Genomic DNA, 22838 nt, shown 5'->3' with positions numbered 1-22838 from the left:
GATTTACTGTTAAGAACCATCAAATTAAGCCTCCTCACTTTTATTTTTCCTATTTTCTTTCAATTTTCTCCATCAGTAAAACAATAACCAATAAACTGTTTCTCGATTGTTGTCTAGAAACATATCATCCACCTCAGATCAATGTGACTTTGATAAACTCAATGATTATTTTGACTATTAGACAGACAAAAATATAGTTTCTCCTTCATTACAACGTCCACAGCAATGCTACTTTTTACATCAAAGAAGCCAAACAGAAGTTTAGTTGTTTGTTATATCAAACTCGTCTGATTCAACTGATTAAGTATGCACATTTTCCACAATATGGCGTATGGTATCCAACTATATTTTCACCATATTCACATTGAGTTGCTCTCATAATAAGTCATTCATATGCAATACATACGACCTCCAATTAGGAATTAAAATCAATTTCTGTGTGAATGGCCATGCTGCTTTTTATCATTGTCTTACCTTCTTGACTATACACACATACCGCCAAATACTGAGTACCCCTATAACACATCCCCCCTTATCACTCATCACTAGCATTTATGCTGCCATCACTGTAGAGTGGTTGCTGAGTGAAGAGACACTTGGGGGTTGGGAAGTCTTTGAGCCCTTTCACATTCAGATTATTCTGTTAAATGGTATGCTTATTTATTTGCATTACTTTTAATTTAATCATTATCTCATAATTTTGAGATATTGATTACATGATTGTTTATAATTAGAATGACATTGTAAGGTAGGTGAGAGAGGCTGGATCTGGCCAGTTTGAAGGTAAAACAAGTAGAATCTTTGGACCTGAAATGGCTAGTTTAAACATTGAAGAGTGAAGTCATGTCAAGAAATATGGCTACCCCTCCAGTGCTGGTGCCAGGGAAAAAAAACAACAACTAACAAAACAACTTGACACACTTTGTAAAGACAGAAACTGAAAGAAGCCTGTCGTATATGTATATGTGTGTGTGTCTTTGTTTGTCCCCCACCATCATTTGACAACCAGTGTTGGTGTGTTTACATCCCTGTAACTTAGCAGTTCAGCAAAAGAGACCAATAGAATAAGTACTAGGCTTAAAAAAGATTAACTATTGGGTCAATTCATTGGACAAAGAAATTCTTCAATGCAGTGCCCCAGCATGGCCACAGTAGTCAAAAGTAAAGAATAAATTATTCAAAAAAATCTCTGCATTTCAGAATAAACAGTTCCTCTGAAACTCTGAAATTTATTTTTGATATTTTCTTTGGATTTTCTACATTTAGACTCGTTTGTAATTACTTGAAGCAACTGATGAAAGGTGTAGACAAAGAAATCAATAAATAGTTGTATCTTAAATTCATAATTAGTTGAAAAGATAGAAGATTAAACACCAAATTTCGTTACATTAAGACTGAGTACAGTTTCTTGGATAGAAATCTTTATACAATGTTGGTGTTAGGAAGAGCATCCAGCCACAGAAACCATGCCAAAACAGACAGTAGAGTTTGGTACAGTCTTTTGCCAGTTCTGGTCAAACCATCCAACCCATGCCAGCATGGAAAATGGATATTAAATAATGATGATGATGATGATGATGATGATGATGATGATGATGATGATGATAATGAATGAATCTAGTTGCTGACTGGTCACACCCACACTCTGGTTATGTATGATATTGTTTAATGCAGGGACTGTTTTACAGTTTGTAACTGCTTGATAAATGGCAAGAGCAGCTCTTGTTCCAGCAGAACAGATCTATCATCAGAGCAAGAGATCTGCTCTACTACAGCTCAAATATATTCACAATAATGCACAAGAAACATAGTTGCAGAAACTGTCCACCCCTTAATCTATCTAAGTGTTATGCACCCATCAAACCTGTGCTAGTAATGTAATGTGTGTTAAGATCAGCAGGTTTTTTATACAAATATCAATGAGTTACATTTTTCCATTTTTCATATTTGTAGTTGTTGGTTTTCCTCAGAGCATTAGAGACAGAATGGAATGAAAATGGTTCCAGACAAGAAACAAAACATCATAAAGTTTCACTCCATGGAGGCTTTAATTCTAACTCTATGACATTTGCAAATATTATTATTATTATTATTATTATTATTATTATTATTATCATTATTATTATTATTATTATTTAAGGTGATGAGCTGGCAGAATCGTTAGCTTGCTGGGCAAAATGCTTAGCAGCACTTTGTCCATCTTTATGTTCTGAGTTCAAATTCCACTGCGGTCATTTTTGCCTTTCACCTTTTGGGGTCAATAAAATAAATACCAGTCATGCACTGGAGCCAATAATCCCTCCCCCAAAATTTGAAACCATAATTATTATTTTATCATGATTAACTTGAAACCCTTCCCATGCCCTGTCTGTGAAACATCTGAATAATAAAATGGCATGATAGGATATCAAACATCAAAATTTTAGAAAATGTGATATCTTCGGTATGGAAAGCATTCTGTTGGGAATTCAAAACAGATGAGCTGGACATGTTGACCAAATGTGAGATGGGTACTCATGCCTGTGGAGTGCTGAGCCACTTGCAAGTTAATTCCACAAGCAGGCCATTCTATTGATAGAATGACAGTTACAATGTTATTTTGTAAGCTCACCTTAGTGGCTCTTTTATGGTTTTATTACAGAGACGCTATTCCCTTTTTCATATACAACTTAACATTCCATTTCTTTAGACGGTACACTGTAGAAGAATCCCTATAATGTCATGTTTCAATATTCAAGGGAGTTCTGTTAGTCATTGTGTATAGTGAAAATAATATCATTGTGATATATTTTAGCAGTAAAACTTGTTCAGCCCAGATTCATTTACCATTCCAGACAATCTAGTTAACATTTCAACAAAATTTCAGTCCTAGATTTTTTACTTTCTTTCCAAGATACCGCACAACTGAGATGGAAAGATGAGATTTTTCATTAAGTACCACAGCACTATGTAAGCAGTGAGCTAAAGTTAGAGGAATGAATTAGACAGAAACAAGAAATTTAACAAGAGGACAGAGTAGAATAGAAGTGGGTGGTGAGATAATAAATATATACAAAGGTTTCTTAAGAAATATTATTGCTGGACTGAAAAACAATGTGTGACTTATTGCAAGTTTTTCCTTGTCTTATCCAGAAAGCTACTGGGAATTAAACATGAATTTTAACTAATTGTTGATGTTGTGTCAGATAGTGAGAAGAAAGAAAGAATTATTCATAGGTGAAAGTTAATCAAGGAGATCTAAGATAAAACAATAAGAATGGACTTACTGAGAACATGTGCTTTTATAGACAAGATGGCAGTGTGGAGATGCATTGAGAAAATGATGTTTGCAGAACTGTCAAACCCATGCCAAAATAGAAATGATAATGATAATAATGATGGTGGTGGTGGTAGTTGGGGGCTGCAATGTTAGAACTGATAGTGTTAAGGATAAATAGATGACAATGATGGTGGTCGTGGTGGTTGCAGTACTGATACTGGTAAGGATGAATAAAAGATGATGATAATAATAATTGCTTCTAATTTAGGCACAAGGCCATTAGTTTTAAGCAGAAGGGACTAGTCAATACCATCAACCCCAGTATGTAACTGGTACTTTGTTTTATTGACTCTGAAAGGCAAAGCTGACCCTCGTAGGAATTGAACTCAGAACAAAGGCTGATGCAACCAAAATATTTCTAGGCATTTTGCCCACTGCTCTAATAATTCTACCAATCTACAGATAATAATAATAATAATAATAATGATAATAATAATAATAATAATAATAACAATAATAAATGCCTGGATGCAGTACCAGGCAATGGCTCTCATGGCTTCTGATCTTAACTGATTGGAAGTGTTATCATGTACATTGTTTTGTCTTGGTATAAAAGATGGGCTACAGCAAATATTCTGCTTAATACCACCGATTTGCTTGTCAGTTGTTTGACCGTGCATCTCTGATCATGAGCAGAAATAGTCGGGGAGCATCATAGCCATGTGTTGAGAGGAATTCTTTAGGGTTTTAGATAATTCACTTTTGGAAACGTGGATGCTTCATTCAACATCCTCAAACAACCCTTATTCAGGAAACTTTTGAACGGTACGGGCTACTCGAACTGCAGAAAATTCTAACTGGGCCCCACCTCCAAGGTCATTCGCTGTTTGTCTTGATATGAGATCACCGTGTTGTGTACATATGGTTGTGATGCATGTGCCTGGTGTACCCTTATCAGATGGGTAGTCATGATGGGTATAATGGGCTTTGTATATTTTACCCCAGTGTCACTTTGATTGTAAGAGCACTTAGACTGATCAAGAAGGGAACAGAAAATTATTTGAGAATGATCCCTGGTTTACCATCCATGTAGGAGGATCACCATCCATGTAGGAAGTGCAAAAGATTGTTTTAACTGGTATGTCACACATACTGAGAAGAGCATTGTTGCCTTGTATTTTCTTTCCTTTTTCCCCCTTATTTTCTTTCTTTAAAAAATTTTTTTTTTTTTTTTCCTTTTCCACTCTGTCTTTCTTTCCCTTTTTCTCTATTACATGACTTTGTAAATGAACAATCTGGTGTCATTATTTCGATGGTCTACCAATGTATACAGTGAGTTTCCCTGCCCTAGGTGCCAGGATGACACTCGGCAAGAAATGGAGACAAAATTGAAAGATGATAATAATAATAATAATAATTTTCTGGTACAAGGCCTAAAATTTTAAAGGAGGTGACTAGTCAGTTACAGTGACTCCAGGGCTCAACTGGTCCCTATTTTATCACACCTGAAGAGATGAAAGTCAAAGTTGATCCCATCAGAATTTGAACTAAGAATGCAAGAGACTCGGCACAGCATTTTTTCTGCGTTTTTTTAAAAACAATTCTGTGAACTCACTGCTTTAGTAGTAGTAGTGGTTTCAAATTTTGACACAAGGTCAATAATTTTGAAGGGAGGGGGAAAATCAATTACATCGACCTCAGTACTTAACTGAAACTTCATTCCATCAACCTCGAAAGGATGAAAGGCTAAATTAATCTTGATGGCATTTGAACTCAGAATGTAAAAATCCACAAGAAATACCGTAAAGCATTGTGCCTGGTGCTCTAATGATTCTGCCAGCACCCTGCCTTAATAGTAACAACAACAACAACAGTATGTTGCCTTTTAATTGTTATTTATCAATATATTTCAGTTCATTGATGTTTTTTAACATATAAATAAATACAGAAAACTGTTAATGTATATTTAGTACTTGACAGTAAATCTAACAATAATGATAATAATAATAATAATAATAATAATAATAATAATAATAATAATAATAGTAATAATAATGATTATTATTATTATGTTTTTTTGTTCAAATACAAAAAAAAAAAGTCAGCATTAAAGAAATTATAGAAATATTCATCTTTGTATCCATTATTATTATTTCATAGTGAGAAAAATAAATAAAATATATAGATAAATAAATAAGTGATAATAATAATAATAATAATAATAATAATAATAATAATAATAATAATAATAATAATAATAATAATAATAATAATAGCAACCAACATTTTGATGTTTATTTTGCTCTCTCACTAAATACATCAGACCAGTTTTATTAATTAATAAATTATGATTTAGTGCAAAAACATCTGAAAAAACCAAAGAGAGTGAGAGAAAGAAAAGCCACAATGAAATAAAACCATATCCACTGTCACCACCACCACCACCACCACCGCCACCACCATCATCAGCAATAGCAGCAGCATCATCATCTTCATCTCCAATTAACTTCTACACTTTATATTTTAGTATTTAGTTTCAGATACTTTCGCAGCAATTAGTCCATAAAACTTCACAAAGAGAAATCCTTTAATTATACATATATACTTCAGTAAACATCACAATTAGTTTCATCTCTCATTAACCAAGTTATCCTTCAACTTCTGATGGCAGGGAGGGAGGGTGGAGGGTGTTCTGTCTGTTATATATGTTATATTTTTCTGTGTTTATCGTTAAAAAAATAAATAAAACTCATTCTCTGATTTTTTTACCATTAAGTTATGTGAAGATAAAAGGCATTGAATTGGTTGTGACAAATGGTGTAGAGTATTTGAGATGGCTCTAATCACTGGCTAAGATGTATCATTACAATTCTGATTAATCTTAGCTGCTGATGAGCTCTGGAAGAAATTATGATTCAGGAGTTTACAGGAGTAGCAAAAAACAGGGAGTTTGTAACATGCACAACTCTCTCAAAGACATGTTTGATATATGTGTGTCTCTCATAGCCAGAAGCTGTCAACTTTGGTTCTTGGACTATTCAGTTTGATAACTAAGCTTTTAACTCATCTCATCGGCATGCACTTACTTGGCCCAAATATGGGGTGGGGGGGGGGGGGTCAAGCAATTCTGATGTAACAAACCCAGATGACTAGGACAAAGAAATAATTTGACCTGCTTTCTCTAAACAGCCATAATTATCAGCAATATAACTGGCAATATTGATGTTAATGAACTTGATAACTATAAGCAACATAACAAGCTATAATACTGAAGACTGATAATTATAAGCAATTTCACATCTTTTATCTTTCACTTGTTTCAGTCATTTGAATGTGGCCATGGTGGGGCACCACCTTCAAGACATTTTAGCTGAATGAATCAGCTCCAGTACTTGTTATGTTTTTGACCTGGTACTTATTCTATCAGTCTGTTTTGCCAAACTGCTAAGTTATAGGAATACAAAAACTCACACATACACACACACACAACATACTTCTTTCAGTTTTCATTTACGAAATCCACTTACAAGGCTTTGGTCAGCCTGAGGATATAGATGAAAGCACTTGCCCAAGGTGCTGCACAGTGGAATTGAACCCACAATATGTGGTTGGAAAGCAAAATTCTTATCACACAGTCATACCTGTGGCTAACAGGTTATAATAATAATAATAACAAGAGCATTCAGAGAGCGCAAACTTCCACCAAGGCAACACCAACGTCCTCTCAATGATTAACCAGACGTGATTTTTAAAATGAGAATATCTGAAATAAACTCAACTTCTCTCACAAACAAGAATACTAAAAATGAACCCGACCGCTCTCAAAATTTAAGTAAAAAACTGGGAAAATTAATCCAGAATCCTTGTCCAATATCAGATCAAACCCAAAATCTAATCAGTTCTTGCCAGTCACAAGGCCAAACATCCCTGAAAGTTTCATCTGAATCCATCCAGTGATTCTTGAGACATCTTGTCCACAAACAAACAAACGAAACACAGCTGAGAAGAAGAAGAAGAAGAAGAAGCAGCAACAGAAGAAGAAGAAGAAGAAGAAGAAGAAGAAGCAACAGAAGAAGAAGAAGAAGAAGAAGAAGAAGAAGAAAAAGAAGAAGCAGCAGCAGAAGAAGAAGAAGAAGAAGAAGAAGAAAAAAAGTATCAGCACTCAACTACCAACATGGCTGAAAAAGATTGGTGCAAGTGTGAAGGTAGAACACCTAAAAAAATCAGCATTGCTTGGAACTGCCAGAATTCTTGGCAGGGTTCTTGAAGCATGACCAGTAAACAAGTGTCACCTTAGTCTGCTGGCTGTGGACAGCTAACACTTCCCATCGTACCCAGCAAAATAAGCTGTGAGTTTTCATCATATAATAACAATTGTGATGGTAACAAGTATTAATGTCAACTGAAAATCAAGACAGCCTTTGCTTGTTGAGAACTCAAGTACTAAAAGGCTGTTCTGTTGACAAAAGAAATAGAAGTCCTAGAATTGATAATTGTCAATTACAACTTTAAGATGGTAATGATTATTTTAGAACAATGTGATAACATGTTTAGACAATAGTACAACAACTGGTATTCTGTTGAGCTTAACACCAGCATCACGCAACTGTTTAAGAAAAAAAAAATTAACCTCTTGGCATTTTGTGAAAGCAATGATACACTCCCACCCTCCCTCCAAACCAAACCAGTAACATGTCCACCCTTCCAAATTCAATGTGGATTTTCATCCTTCTCTAGGCTAAGATATAAGAAATTAAAGAAAAATAATGACCGAGCAATGAAAAACTGTGGTTTAACTGATTGCACATTTAACCATGTAAAAGGTGAATATTGCTGGAAATTGATGTATTTGGGGATGGTCATGTTGCCAGTTTAGCCAATAAAAACGCACTATATATTTGGTGTTCACTTGCTTCAGCTTTATTTTATATTAATCCTATTTCAGCTGGAGTTCTGTCATCACACTTCTGTGACCTCATCATTGATCCTTTGCTTTCTTCTTTGGGTTTCTCCTTCCTAACAATTTGCCATTTTGTATACAAAATGGCAGATCATTAGGAAGGAGAGACACAAAAAAGAAAGAAGAAAGCAAAGGACCACTGATGAGGTCACAGAAGTGTGATGAAAGGACTCTGGCTGAAATACAATAAATATGAAATAAAGCTGAAGCAAGTGAACACCAAATATATAGTGTGTTTTCATTGGCTAAACTGGCAACATGACCATCCCCAAATACAACAATATCTGTTTCAACACACGAATTCACATCAAGAATCTTGCAAAATGAATACATAAATGTAATTGCTAGAAATGTTTTTACCAATTCTAGATTCATAAAAGTGCTTCTACTGACTCTAGAGTCATAGAAGAGTGCCTTTTGTATCCAAGAAGACACACAAATTCTTGATTCAATCTGTTTCATAATGCTTAATGAAATAGTTTTTGAAATTTGATGACGGCCATGTCTAAACCATCTTGCCATTCCTCTTCCTCAGAGTTAAGAAACATCTAAAAAAAGCTTGTCAGTTTGCCTCATGGTCCCAGCACACAAAATGGAAAAGGTGTTGCCCAAGAGAGTGACAAGGGAGATGCACTGGAAGAGCCACTCTGATCCATGGGGTTTGCACTTGCAGACGGCTATCTCCAAGAAACTAAGCGAAGTTGAACCACATTTGACAATTCTGAATTGGAAAATAAAAAGCAGAAGTAAAGCTGGTTATAAAATTTCAATTAATTTATGTACTTAATGAAACCCTGGCTTAAAGCATTAACTGTGAAACACCAAAAAAGCAATCACTGCAATATGTTTGTTGTACTCAGTTTATAAAATGTCATCTAAGCTAAAATTATTTACACCAATTTGTTCTTTTGATTTCAATATTTTATCTGGTTTGATATCTTTGCAAATTTATGGATTTCCACATTTCCTTTTATGGCAGATACAACTTTCATTCTTCATCCTCAGTCACAAAACCTAATTCACTGGTACCCCCCATCCCCCCCGCGCCACCACCACCACCACCATGACCATCTTTTTCATAGCAGTTATTTCTCTTATTTTTAGTTCTGCAAATAACTGAAGACTGGAACCAGTTATATTTCTCTCTTGTTCTGTTCTGTTCTTTCCATACAGAAATAAATATACAAATTGATTCCAAACAAAAAGTTTCGTATTATTTAATGAAATTGTTGAGTAGATTGAAAATAAATAAATGAAATAGTAAAAAAAAAAAACAAGGCAAATAAACCATGGATATTCACAGAGTTTAATCTAAGAATAAAATTTAAGAAGACAACAATAACAACAGCATAAATTTACTATTTTATAAGATTTTCTTTGAAATTAATATTTCTAAGTCTTTCTTTTCTTGTCATTTTTTTGTTCTCCATTAATCAATTTAGTAGTGCGGGGACATATGTTAAAAACGAAGCCGCCTCAGAAGAGAAAATGGCTCTGGAGAAGAAGACAAACTAAAATAATAACTCAGAATTAAGTAAACAGATTGTCTTACTATATTTTATTTATTTTATTTATTTACTGAAGGTTGTTTTCTTAATGATTTATGATTTTTCTTTTTTTTCAAGTTGGGAAGTGGGCAAAGAAAGTTTATTTTTGGTATTGTTATTGTTGGTGTTGTTATTGTTGAAACCATTTGGAAGTATCTGAATACAAACAAAACGATCTTTAGTGAACTCATGGTATCAGGTGTGGAAAATTAGTCTGTTGAAGGATTCTGCAAGACACCAACAACAACTAATTTCAATACATTTTTGGTTTCTTTTTATTAATTCGCTTTTCTGAAAGTCCTTGTTATATAATATTAAAAAAAAAACAACCCACCACCAATTACCAAGAATAGTAATAATAATAGATTCAAATTTTGGCATAAGGCCAGTAATTTTAAGCAGCTGAGTAATCACATGGACCTCAGTGGTCAACTGGTACTTATTTTATTGACTCCAGAAGGATGGCAGGCAAAACAACCTCAGCAGCATTTGAACTTAGAACATAAAGTCAGAAGAAATGCTGCTAACCATTTTGTCTAGTGTGAGAATGATTCTGATAGCTTGTTGCATGGCACCTTAGGCAAGTGTCTTCTACTCTCACCTCAGACCAACCAAAGCCTTGTGAGTGGATTTGGTAAATGAAAACTGAAAGAAGCCTCTCATATATTTCCATGTGCATGTCTGTGTTTGTCTCCCACCACCACTTGACAACTGCTGCTGGTCAGCTTATGTCTCTGTAACTTAGCAGTTCAGTGAAAGAGACTGATAAAATAAGTACCAGGCTTAGCAAAAAACAAGTACTGGGGTCAATTCATTCAGCTAAGAATCCTTCAAGGCAGTGCTCCAGCATGGCCACAGTCTAATGGCTGAAACAAGTGAAAGAGAAAAAATATATAAACACAACCCACCAAAGTAATGCTGTTCCTCACCAATGGTGTGTGAACCCTTTTGAGAAACACTGGTATGGAGCAGTTGTTCTCAACCATTTTGAACCCCTTTGCTTCTTATTTTACTCAACTGGAACCCCATAGACATTCAATGCTTCCAAAAATCCCATCATATTCTCATAATTAAATACTATTAATAATAGTATAAGAAAATGTGTTAATATATTTCATGCATTGTAGAGGTATAACCAATTTCTTGCCCATAAACTTTAACAACAAAATCTTATATGGATTCCTAAGGGTTATATGGACCCTGGTTGAGAAACATTGGTATAAAAGCTACACTGTGAACCAATGCTAAGTCTGTAACCTGCTTCCTTCAGTTGGTAAGTAGAGAATCTGTTACACTTTGAAACTCAACTTTATGATTAGTAAATTAAGTGGAGCTGGATCAATTTTTATGTCAAGAAGAGAGAAATCTGATGCTTCAAGGCTCAACGCCCACTTCATTTAAGAGAGAAAATATTTTCTTTCATTTCAACCCCCATCAGTTCAACTCAACCTCTATTACATATTTATAGTTAAAAGTCAAGCACGAGATTACACAATTAAATGAGATAAATGATGATTCATGGAACCATTAGAAAGTGTGTTTATTTTCTAATTTAATTTGCTATCAACCCTAAACCAGTTCAATATGTTATATCCAAATCATATTACACTATGTTCCACAATTTTTGTGTCATCAAAGTCGATGGCCAACTTTGTATGTCTATTTTTATGACCGGTTGAGCAGTTAACTGAAAGATCACAAGATTAAGCCAGGCCTGTAGCCTTTGTGTTGTGGCCCTAAACAAAGCACATTACTCCATTTACTTTAATCAAGCTAACAGCAAAACAGATAGCATTGTTCCCTTTGAGGTTCGTTTCATTAGAGTGGATGCATCAAATCATGGACTATATGATGCAACATTTTCATACAAACACAACAACAACAACAACAGCACCAATTACATATATCTCTAAACTTTAATATTTTTTGCAGTGGAGTTGAGTCAGTGATCAGATTATTGATTGATTGACTTCAAAACTTTCTGATATTTCACAGTATACAGCTCCAGTAAGAAATAAAATCGAAGTTTATACATACTATGGTGGTTATAATACATGTTGGTGGTAATATATAATGGTAAATAATTGATGACTTTAAATAGTTAAGTACTCACTTGTGGTAAGAAATAAAGCGAAACTAAATATAATCTTTTAGCTTTTAACTGTTTTGGTCATTAAACGGTGGCCATGCTGGGGCACCACCTTGAAGAATTTTTAGTTGAATGAATTGGCTCCAGTACTTATTCTTTTAAAAACCTGATATTTATTCTATCAGCTTCTTTTGCCTAACTGCTAAGTTATGGGGCTGTAAACACACCAACACTGGTTGTCAAGTGGTGGTGGGGACAAACACACACACACACACACACACACACACACACACACATGCAAACTCATACATACACACACGCATGTATGTATGGAAACTGAAAGAAACCCATTGTATATGCTGCTGCTGATGTTGATATACAATGGGCTTCTTTCAGTTTCCATCTACGAAATCCACCCACAAGGCTTTGGTTGGTCTGAGGGTATAGTAGAAGGCACTTGCCCAAGGGGCTGTGCAGTGGGACTGAACCTACGACAATGTGGTTGGTAAGCAAGTTTCTTACCACACAGTCATGCCTGTGCCTGTAGTGATTATAATATACGATGGTATATATATCATTGGTGATTCTAAATGGTTCACATGATTATTCCATGATGTAAATATTCCTATTGCAATGCCCAATCTTAGATCAAGACAATCGAATGCAACTCTGAAATATGTCAAGTATTCTATTCAGTTACGAAAAGAAACCATGTATATCTACACCAGACACACACACACACACACACACACACACACACACACACACACTCATATGTGTGTGTGTGTGTGTGTGTGTGTGTGTGTGTGTGTGTGCATTTGCATTTATATGTGTATATGCATATATTTCTCTTTTTCACTTTATATATATATATGTCCATGTGAATACATCAAGGCACACACAGTATGTAAACTTGTATGCTAGAGATAAAGGAGAAGAGAAAAATAGACAGACAGACAGACTGACTGGCAGACAGAAGAAAAGAGATACATGCATAAATACGTATGCCTACACACAAATATTTATTTATTCTGCTAATGTCTTTTTTGTGTTTTTTTTTTCCGCTTTTTTGTTTTGTTTTAGCTAGAATCAATGTGAAGGCATTAGCTATAACAGAATCATGCTGAACATGTCCACAAACATCGCAAATCTAATATCTCTACATTAATAATTTATATATTTATATATTAATATATCTTTGCACTATTAGATGACAATACTCCTTCAGATCAATTTGTACTGAGTTTCACCAACAATTGAAGACATCAGCCGATAAGAGACCAGCTAAGGAAGAGGTAAAACCAGTAACAATAAGTGGCAACATGTCATTCTGGAGCACACATCATCATTGTCATCATTGTTTAGATGTCCACGTTTCTCTGTTTGAATGAGTTTGATGGAATTTTGTAGAGGGGCATTTTCTACAGCCCGATGCCTTTTGTGTTGTCAAGTCTCACCTACTTCTAAGGGAGTTAATATTCCCCCTCCAAGACCAGATGTTTTCAAGGAAGATTGGAAATGGAGTAGACTACTTACATGAACATGACACTTGTTTACAACTATCACATCAAGGAGACAGTCATACATACATACATACATACATGCATGCATGCATGCAGACATACCTATACAATGGGATTTTTTAGTTTCTATCTATAGGATCCACTCAGAACAATCTGGTTATCCCAGGGCTATAATAGAAGACACTTGCCCAATCTGCCTAGAACTATGAAGTTGGGAAGTAAAATTCTTGCCACAGCTACATCCATGCATAAATATGTGTGTGTGTGTGTGTGTGTGTGTGTGTCTGTGTGTGTGTGTGTGTGTGTGTGTCTGTGTGTGTGTGTGTGTGTCTGTGTATTTATATGCATATATAAATATATGTGTGTGAGCCCTTAAATTTCAGCTAATAAAAACAAAGGACTATGGGCATAAATCATGATAAAAGGCCAAAACAATGCATGCATGTGAGTGTATGCGTGTATGTGTGTGTGTGTATGTGTGTGTGTGTGCACGTGCGTATTTGGGCTAAAGTTGTTGATTTTTTTATCTCCTTTATTCAGTGTATTAGTGAACATTCAAAGCTGTTGGAGGGCATAAAGATTATAGTTGTAGTTGAGAAAAAAGTTAGCTGACATGGAGGATTTGAATATATCTTAATATTAGAAAAGAGTTCCCTTTATCATAATGGTTTGCATGGTGTATCAAACTGCCAACATCATGACTACTGTTCATTGCACTCTGTGAACCCTGTAAAGGTTGTAAGACATGACATAGACAACTGCAATGCTGGGACCATCAGGAAGGGATACAATAGGTGTTTCAACTGCATCCACACGCCAAAGTTCATCTCCACATCTCTGAACAGGACCTTAGGCTCATTTCAGGCAGCTGTGTGAAGCTGTGGGAGATGGTAGTCAATCCCTAGCTGGAGAAGGTTGCTGCTAGAAAGCCATATGTGTGGCAGCAGGATTTGTTTGGCTCCTTGCCATACCTCCAGACAAAAAGTCATAAGTAGTTGTCAGACAATTTCTATGACTTCACCCTATTTCTGGCCTCCTAATTCTACTGATTGTAATCTCATGGATTACTGTGTGAAGCATGGTTGAGATGATCTGAGGAATACAGTTGGACCTGGGGAATGCTGCGCCTAGCCCCAAACTGCTGCACAAGCTGCACTGAATGGGTAGGTGCGTTGTCAGATGAAAGCAGTTTTGGCACCAACTTGGCATATACATATCTCATACCCGAATCTTCAGTGATAATGGACTGAAATGAGCCACAACTAATCTGCACATCCTCTGATAACTCAAGGATGGTGATTCGATGATTTCCCCTCACAGCTCCATGCACATCTGCAATGTTTTACTCAGTTCTGTTTGCTGCAAGTCTCCCAGAACATTCATGAATATCGACACTTTTTCAGCTCATACACTCCTCTCCATACACTTTCTGCAATCTTGCATAGGCTTCTGAGCAGGTATCGCCAAGCTTTTGGCAAAAGTTGATGTAGATTCATGGTCAATGTGATGATCACACGCTACACACATTCCTTCCTAGCACTACTGTAAACAGCAGAAGTGAGCTAGAACGTTAAAACTTGGTGCACATGCACAGCAGAGTTCAAGGTCAATTTGTGCTAAGTGGCTTCACTCTGCATGCTTTAACTTCGTTATAATGGCAACAGTCCGGATACTTATTGATCAGACCATCTACTTTATTTTGGGACAGGATATGTTTTCTTTTCTATTATGTAAACTGTCAAATTTAGCCTGAGCATCCTCTGTGCGTTTGTGTGTGTGTGTGTGTGTATGTGTATACATACATAAACACACACCACCTATATGCACGTATGTGCGTGTGTTCATGTTTTGGCCTTTTATCAGGATTTATACCGATAGTCCTTTGTGTTTACTTGCTGTAATTAAGGGCTCACAGAAAAAATCGGCTCACATCATATAAATCTAATCTACAGGAATGGCAAACATGCGTAAAATTCTTCTGATTCTATGGCTGATACTCACAGGAACATAAATTCTCTGTTGTCTAAACTGCTAACAACAGAACCTTAACTAGCCGTCATTTAGGCTACAGTTGCAAACATAGTACCTAATCAGCTATTTAGTTCCTTGTGGCTTGAAATGTTTTTGTTATCAGAATATTTCTCAGGCATTAATATACTGTCATTTTCATCCTCCTAACAACATCACTAACCAAGCAAGGATCTTCTGTCATAATATATTTACCATTATTTCTTACCACCAAGATGGCTAGCTGGCAGGACTGTTACAGCACTGGGCAAAATGCTCAGTGGCATTTCTTCAGACTTTACATTCTGAGATCAAATTCCAACAAGGTTGACCTTGCTTTTCATTCCAGAGGGGGGGGGGGGCAATAAAATATAGTACCAGTCAAATACTGGAGTTGATGTAGTCCCACCAAATTTCAGGACTTGTGCCTTTATTAGAAAGGATTCTTTCTTATCACTGCTACCATTGCTACTTTTTAACCCTTTCGTTACAAATCTGACTGAAAATCTGTTTTTTTTTTAATTTTCCTAAAAAGTTTCATGGACAGGACTTCTGCCAGAGCCATCTGTGGTACTGTTTGACATAAATCCATAATATACCTCTCTGATGAGTGTAGGACCCAGCTTTACATGAAACTCAGAACTATGGTCACCATTTGTTAGAATGGTTATCATTAAACTATATTCTGTACTCTCATTATTTTCACATAATTGAGTGCCATTTGTTTTTTGACTAAGAACCAGAACTGATCATGTGTATGTATGAGTGTGGCATGTATATTTGTATGTGGGGCTGTATAATGGGCTAGCTAGAAGTCTTAGAGACAGAAGAACTTAACAAACCTTTAAATAAATACAAAATACTACTTCTAAAGATCTAAAGTACTTCACAGCCTTTATGGCCAGAGATGCTTTGGGTTCAGTTTCAACAAAAAGTAATGTCTGCATAAAACAAGCATGTCTCGAACACAACCACTCATCATAATTCAAGTTTAAAATAAATGAGACAGAAATTATATTGTTTGTATGTATGTATATGTTTACATCCTGCACTTCTCTGAAAAAAGAAAAACGCCAACACAATGTTTGGTGGCTCTGTACTTTCAAACACATGTAGAATGAAATTTTTCTTAGTTGAAACTTAGCTAAAGGTTAGTGACAGGAAGAGCATCTGGCTATAATAACAGTACCTCAATAATATGTATTTATGTTGGATGTAAAACAAATGAATGAATGAATTTTGCTAATTTAGTTGATTCTAAGTACTTTGATCTTATGTGGCAGTAGGTTCTCGGGAAAACTGAATCCACTGACTGAAAGTCAGTGACCAATCAGAATCCACGAATAAAGAAGGCATGAATATTACAGCTTATGTACTTCGTCTTTAAATAACCTTCTATTCATTATTTTTTTTTTTTCAGATCTAAATGAAAAGAGATTTAGTCAACTGACATGGAGTCATATTGAAGACAAATGTGAACCAAAGTATTTTAGAAAATAGTTCTGTGACTAAAGTATTGTACCACTGAAGTGGTATTGCACTAACTTCCAGAACGATTAGAAAACGTCTACATGGTCACTCATCTCCAAGAAATAGCAGCTGAATCTCTCTCATATCTCACTCTACTCTCTTAAAAAAGATAGAGAACATCTTCAATAATGTTTTCCTAGATACACTATGCCTGAAAAAAAGATGGGATGGTTATGGCTGGAACGTCTCTGAGAATAAGCCTGCTCAGTTACTTATTCTTAATTTGAGTTGGCCATTCAGTACACAAATGACTAAATTAATGTTGTCCCCATCTTTGCTTCAGAAACAGCAATTTAATGGCAATTTACAGACTGGGTATCAAAATAACTTGCACTTTGTGTGTATGTGTGTGTGAGAGTGTACACATATATACATAAACATAAGTATGTGCATTGTACAATGTATAACTATATGTGTGTGTGTATATGTACTGTTTATGCATATATGTATACATTATTATGGTTTGTTTAAGTGCATACACATCAGCAAATAATTGAATGGCAATGTGTGAGATGGTGCATCTTAGTATGCAGTGGTCCTGACATAGACATATCGGAATATCTATATGAGTATGTCACTATACATATAAATATATATGCACCAACATGTATGTTGATCAATGAGCACATATTGTTATAGGAACACTGTGTTGTGATAAGTACCTGCACAAGGTAGTGTATCTGCTCACACACAAGTTTCCATGTGTGGCCATATGTGTTGAGGTGTATACATGGGCATATGCTAATGTCAGTGCACATGGATATGTTGATATGTGTGTATATACACACACACACACACTGTCTTGTGTGCTAGTGGCTATGTCTATACAGGAATATCTATGTAAACATTATCATGAGTGAGTGAGTTCATGTATACTAGTGAAGGTGTGTGCATGTGTATTGGTGTGTGCATACTCTTATTTTACTTTTATTATGTGCATATGCACACACACACGCACACACATGCACACACACACACACACACACACACACACACAATAAGAGTAAAAATAAACTCTGTTTGTTAAAGCTCCTATTCAAAGTATACCCCGAGGTAAACTACAAAATTAGTTGCCATCAATTATGTAAAGTCCACAAATAAAAATCTATAAGATTCCTGCTAGAAATCGAAATGTGTTTCAAAGTTCAACAGTGAAGAATTCTCAATAATCTAATTAAAAAAGAAAAATATTTAAAAAAATATAATAAAATGGGGAAGTAAAAAAATGAAACAAAAAACATCATAAAATGCCCCTTCCTCTAAGAGAAAGTAATACTTTGTATGAAAAGTAATGAAAGAAATAGATAAATCTTATTAAACAATGAACCTGGTAAATTGAAAGTAACCTAGGCTGGCATGTCTGGGTTTATGGATTCAAGGCAAAAATGGTGAACTGCTATAATTTTTTAAAGTCAGACAGGTTTCTTTTTCTTTTTTTTGTTTCTGTATAATTTTTGTTAATCTTCAAAACATAAAAAATTTCTCAAAGATTAAATAATCATGTGAAAATAAATATCAACAGTGAGTAAATGCTGTTATTTAACTCTTCTTTGTGGAGAAAGTTTAAATTGATGCACATGCATGTGCATTACAAGTGCGTTATTTTAACAACAGCAGTTGTCACTAGAAGATGAGAGAGGTAGGGTGTTGAATGGAGATGTCAACAAGCAAGAGCTAATCTGTTTTTTTTTTTTCATACAACAGGTAAAGATATATTTTGAAGAAATCTTACATTACGTTTAGTGATGCTGTAGCATGGCCAATATCACATATCTAAAACTATTACAAAAAGACTGTAACTTTAAGACTAGAGATTAGTACTTTTGTTACTTTGTTAAGCAAATTTTTAAGAAAATAGAACAACAAAAACAAACTGGTTTTATGAATATACACAAAGACATACTATACATGTATGGCGTTATATAAACATATTACAAATATATATATATATATATATATATATATATATATATATGTATACACACACACACATACACTTGCATGCAGTCACTGTATAGTAGTAGTACATAATAATGGTAATAATAATGATGATGATGATGATATTCTTACCATATCTAACTGCAGCACAGACCAGAGAAAGCATGGGTAACTACACTGCTAATGAATTTTAGAAAAGCTAGCAGAAACAATTAGAGGATAAGATGTCCACGAAAAAGCAAAATGCCAAATCATAGCAGGTAAGTAAGAGAAAAGTGTTAGTTGGAAGTTGTTACTGTTAGAAGTACCTAGAGAAAGAGAGAGAGAAGGGCAAGGGATATGAAATGAAAAGCAGCAGGCAAGGTTGTTGGCGGTGGAGAAGATAGTGGGGGTGGTTGCAGAGATGGGGGTGTGGCAAAGTATTAATGATGAGGAAACGTGGTGAGGAAGGGTGAATAAAAAGTAACAAAGAAAAATAAATAAAATAAATTTTCAAACAATAACAAAAAGAAAGAAAAGAAAAAAAGGAGGTATGAAGTAGAAATGATATGAAATGCTAGGTGAGGGATGATGAAAAGGAAATTACAGCATTCTTTGGGTTGATCATGAAGCTTGAAATTCCACATGTAGCAAAAAGAAAGAACTGATGGGGGTCACAGCTTGTTAGTCAAAACTGATCAGTTTGTGATGGTTGGAACAGAGAAATAACCAGAAGCGATGAAGGTGTTAAGTCACATGTGGTAGAGTTGGTGAATATGATACATGTCTCTCTCTCTACGCACGTGGCAGCTGGGGTGGAGGAAAACATTTGAGTTGTCCGACAATGTAATCAAGCTTTTTTGTAAACATCTCGACAAAATAAAGAGAACCCCAACACCACCGCTACCCTTAATAGTGATTAAATCTAAGAAAACGTTTGTATGTGTGTGCATCTATGTGTGTGCATCTATGTGTGTGTGTGTGTGTGTGTACATGAGGGTGTACATTAGTATATGTGTCTGTATATTCATATGTGTGTATGTGTATGTGTATATTCATACGTGTGTATACATGCATGTGTAGAAATATGTGCGTGTGCATGTGTGTGTATACGTGCATAGAATTATATGTGAATATAATTGTGTGTGTATACACGTATGTGTGCATACATGCATGTGTTTACATATTTGTGTGTAGAAATACACTTATGTATACACAGATGTGTGTGTGTGTGTGTGTGTGTGTGTGTGTGTGTGTGTTTGTGTGTGTGTGTGTGTGTGTGTGTGTACTCTATGAATCTCTCATCAACTCAGGAACATCCGTGGAAAGTATTAAGTTGAGGAGTGAGATGAGGGGTCAGATCATTAACGAGTGAAACAAATTGGATTTTTGCCTCTAGTTTCACATCATTTGTTATTAACGACAACAACCTAAGCAGCCTTAACCACTGTCTCTTCTCTCGGCAGCTCTCTAGCGAGACAATAATACAAGCCCTATTGGATTTCAAACTAAATAATTATATAGTAGTTGATCAGATGTTGTAGCAATGAATCAAATTACCTTCTATCTACCATTTATTCATAATAGCTTTATTAATTCTACACTGAGAGGAAAAACGTATTAAATTGAGCAAGAAAATTAAAATTGAACCACAAACTAAATGTTAATGATTCTATTTTTTTTTTTACTTCTGTAAAAAAGAAAAAAATAGATGTGAAATCTTTGCTAATTAAACAACACAAACACAAACTCCTGTTTTTATATTTTGTAGGTGAGATGTTCTCAGTGTTTCTTCTTGACAAATTGGTTGTAATCCCGAATGACACCAACAAGTAAATTGAGAACATAACATGTTTCTAAATAGGTTTCAGTCTTGAAATAATCTCATTTGGTGCTAAAATAATCTTTTATTTTGGCTCAATTTATTTGGCTCTTTCTCTCTCTGTCAAATAAAACATATCAGATTGCACATACAAACACACTTCTTGTTATTTGTTATTGTGTTTTAAAAAGTACTTTTCAGATGAAAGCAATTGATTGATTTTTATAGAACAACACAAAACAGATTTTCTAGTCTGTAAAAAAGATCTCAAAAAAATTCCTTGGAATATTTTTTAGCAGCCTTATAGCTCAGATATTATTTTGCACAAATTTTAAATTTTTGATTTTTTTTCTTTCCTAAATGAACAACAAACAACATCAGGAAGAATAATTTTCTCTTATATAATAAATTAAAAAAAAACTTCTAAACCAGATTTATATCACAAAATGTTGTCCATGTAAAATATATAAAAAAAGGAAAACAGATTAAGATTTTCCTAATTTCCTTAATCCACCCCCTCAATCAACCAATAGTTTTATAGGATTTACATGACAGAAGATACAGACAAGATGAAAAGAGCTTGTTTTATGTATCTGTCCGACCTACATAGCATAGAATTATGAGTGTGTTTGTTGTTATCTACTTCAGAAAATTTGTAACTAATTTAAACAGGAACAGTGCATAGAATTTTAAACATTCACTGTCAAATATAGGAAATTTTATTGCTCCAAAATAGTTTCAAATTCTGAAAAATAAGAGTCTTAACTCATCAAAGAGAGACATTAAAAAAAGATAAGGGTTTGTACTATAAAAAAAATAATAGAGGTATTTCACAAAAATTAACTAAATGTGTGTTATCAGACTTTATACAAAAACACTATCAGACCAGAAAAAGCTGGTAGCCTTTGGGTCATTTTCAACAATCAATTTTGTTAAATTAATTAGTTCTAAAGAAATGTGTAATTACATTTGAAATAAATTATGAAATTATATTTGTGGTTTTAATCATGTTCTATTATCTTCAATAGTGTCATGCAAATGATAATTTTAAATTAAATTGAATTGAAGTGGGAGGGGGATCACTGGGAACAAGTCCATAGAGATTAGGTGACTGTGACCTATGAGGGGATGGTCAGCAAGTACATTGATCTGTAGCTTAAGGAACCAATAAGGGACCAATGAATGCTTGATAGGTCCTTCCCAAAAAACCCGCACAGTTCCCTTTAGTTTTGAAAAGACCCCACCATCGGAGTAGTTGTGTTCCACCTTCAACTCTATTGAAGGAACCAACAAGTTAATAACTATACTCGAAGTTTTTCACTTATCTCCAAGTCTTTCAAAATTACTCAAGTGTTGACACAAACACCAACAAATGGTTGCAATTAGATTTGTTTTCTTAATAAAAAAACAAACGAAAAACATTGTTTTCTTTTTTTCTTTCCTTTTGAAGAGATGTTTTTCAGTTTCCACAGTGACTAAAATAACATCATTTACAAAAAAAAAAAAAAACACAGTATATTTTCACTTATAATGTATTTCTTGAATAAATCTGGTTTCACATTTTGGCACAAGGCCAGCAAGTTCGTGGGAGGGTGGTGTTAAGTTGATGACATTGACGCCAAGGCTCAACTGGTACTTATTTTATCAACCCTGAAAGGATGAAGGGCAAAGTCAACCTTAGCAGAACATCACCTTGTAAAGACAGGTGAAATGTTGCGAAGCATTTTGCCAAGCAAGCCGACAGTTCTGCCAGCTTGTTACCTTCTTTCTTTCTTTTATTTGTTTCAGTCATTTGACTGCGGCCGTGCTGGAGCACCGCCTTTAGTCGAGCAAATCCACTCCAGGACTTATTCTTTGTAAGCCTAGTACTTATTCTATCGGACTCTTTTGCCAAACCGCTACACAGGAATAAAATAAGTTTCTACAAACATTAGATGTCATTAAACTGAAGCACGTGTTATTATTTTTAATATTTCGGTTCCACTGGGAATGGATTAGAAGGCATTCATTCTTTTTTTGATTGCACTTTTTTTTTTTTGAAACTAGACTTCTGTTTACCACACCAACCATTCCACTGTGATGCTTGAATGGTGTCTATCTTCTGACTGGATTGATTGCAGCAAGAAGACTGCTTTCACCAAAGGATAAGGTACATTGCATGTTAATGTGCAATCACTCAATTTG

General features: G+C 34.9%; 1 protein-coding gene across 26 annotated transcripts in view; it reads right to left on the bottom strand.

Moving 5' to 3' along the window:
- LOC106883622 (calmodulin-binding transcription activator 2) overlaps positions 1-22838 on the bottom strand; it is an 859097-nt gene that overhangs the window by 254119 nt on the left and 582140 nt on the right. For 3 of the 26 annotated variants that reach the window (XM_089342577.1, XM_089342587.1, XM_089342582.1), the window contains exon 1: positions 18986-19132. The exons of the other annotated variants lie outside the window; for them this stretch is intronic. In XM_089342577.1, the coding sequence (XP_089198703.1) occupies positions 18986-19019 (34 nt within the window). In that variant the 5' untranslated portion in view covers positions 19020-19132. Of the gene's footprint in view, positions 1-18985; positions 19133-22838 lie in introns of those variants that run through there. 26 annotated transcript variants of the gene reach the window in all.

This window comes from Octopus bimaculoides, chromosome 26 (genome assembly GCF_046866305.1).
Source record: "Octopus bimaculoides isolate indiv1 chromosome 26, ASM4686630v1, whole genome shotgun sequence".
Taxonomy (NCBI): domain Eukaryota; kingdom Metazoa; phylum Mollusca; class Cephalopoda; order Octopoda; family Octopodidae; genus Octopus; species Octopus bimaculoides.
The sequence above is the reverse complement of the archived record's forward strand: the minus strand, read 5'-3'. Positions and strand labels throughout refer to the sequence as shown.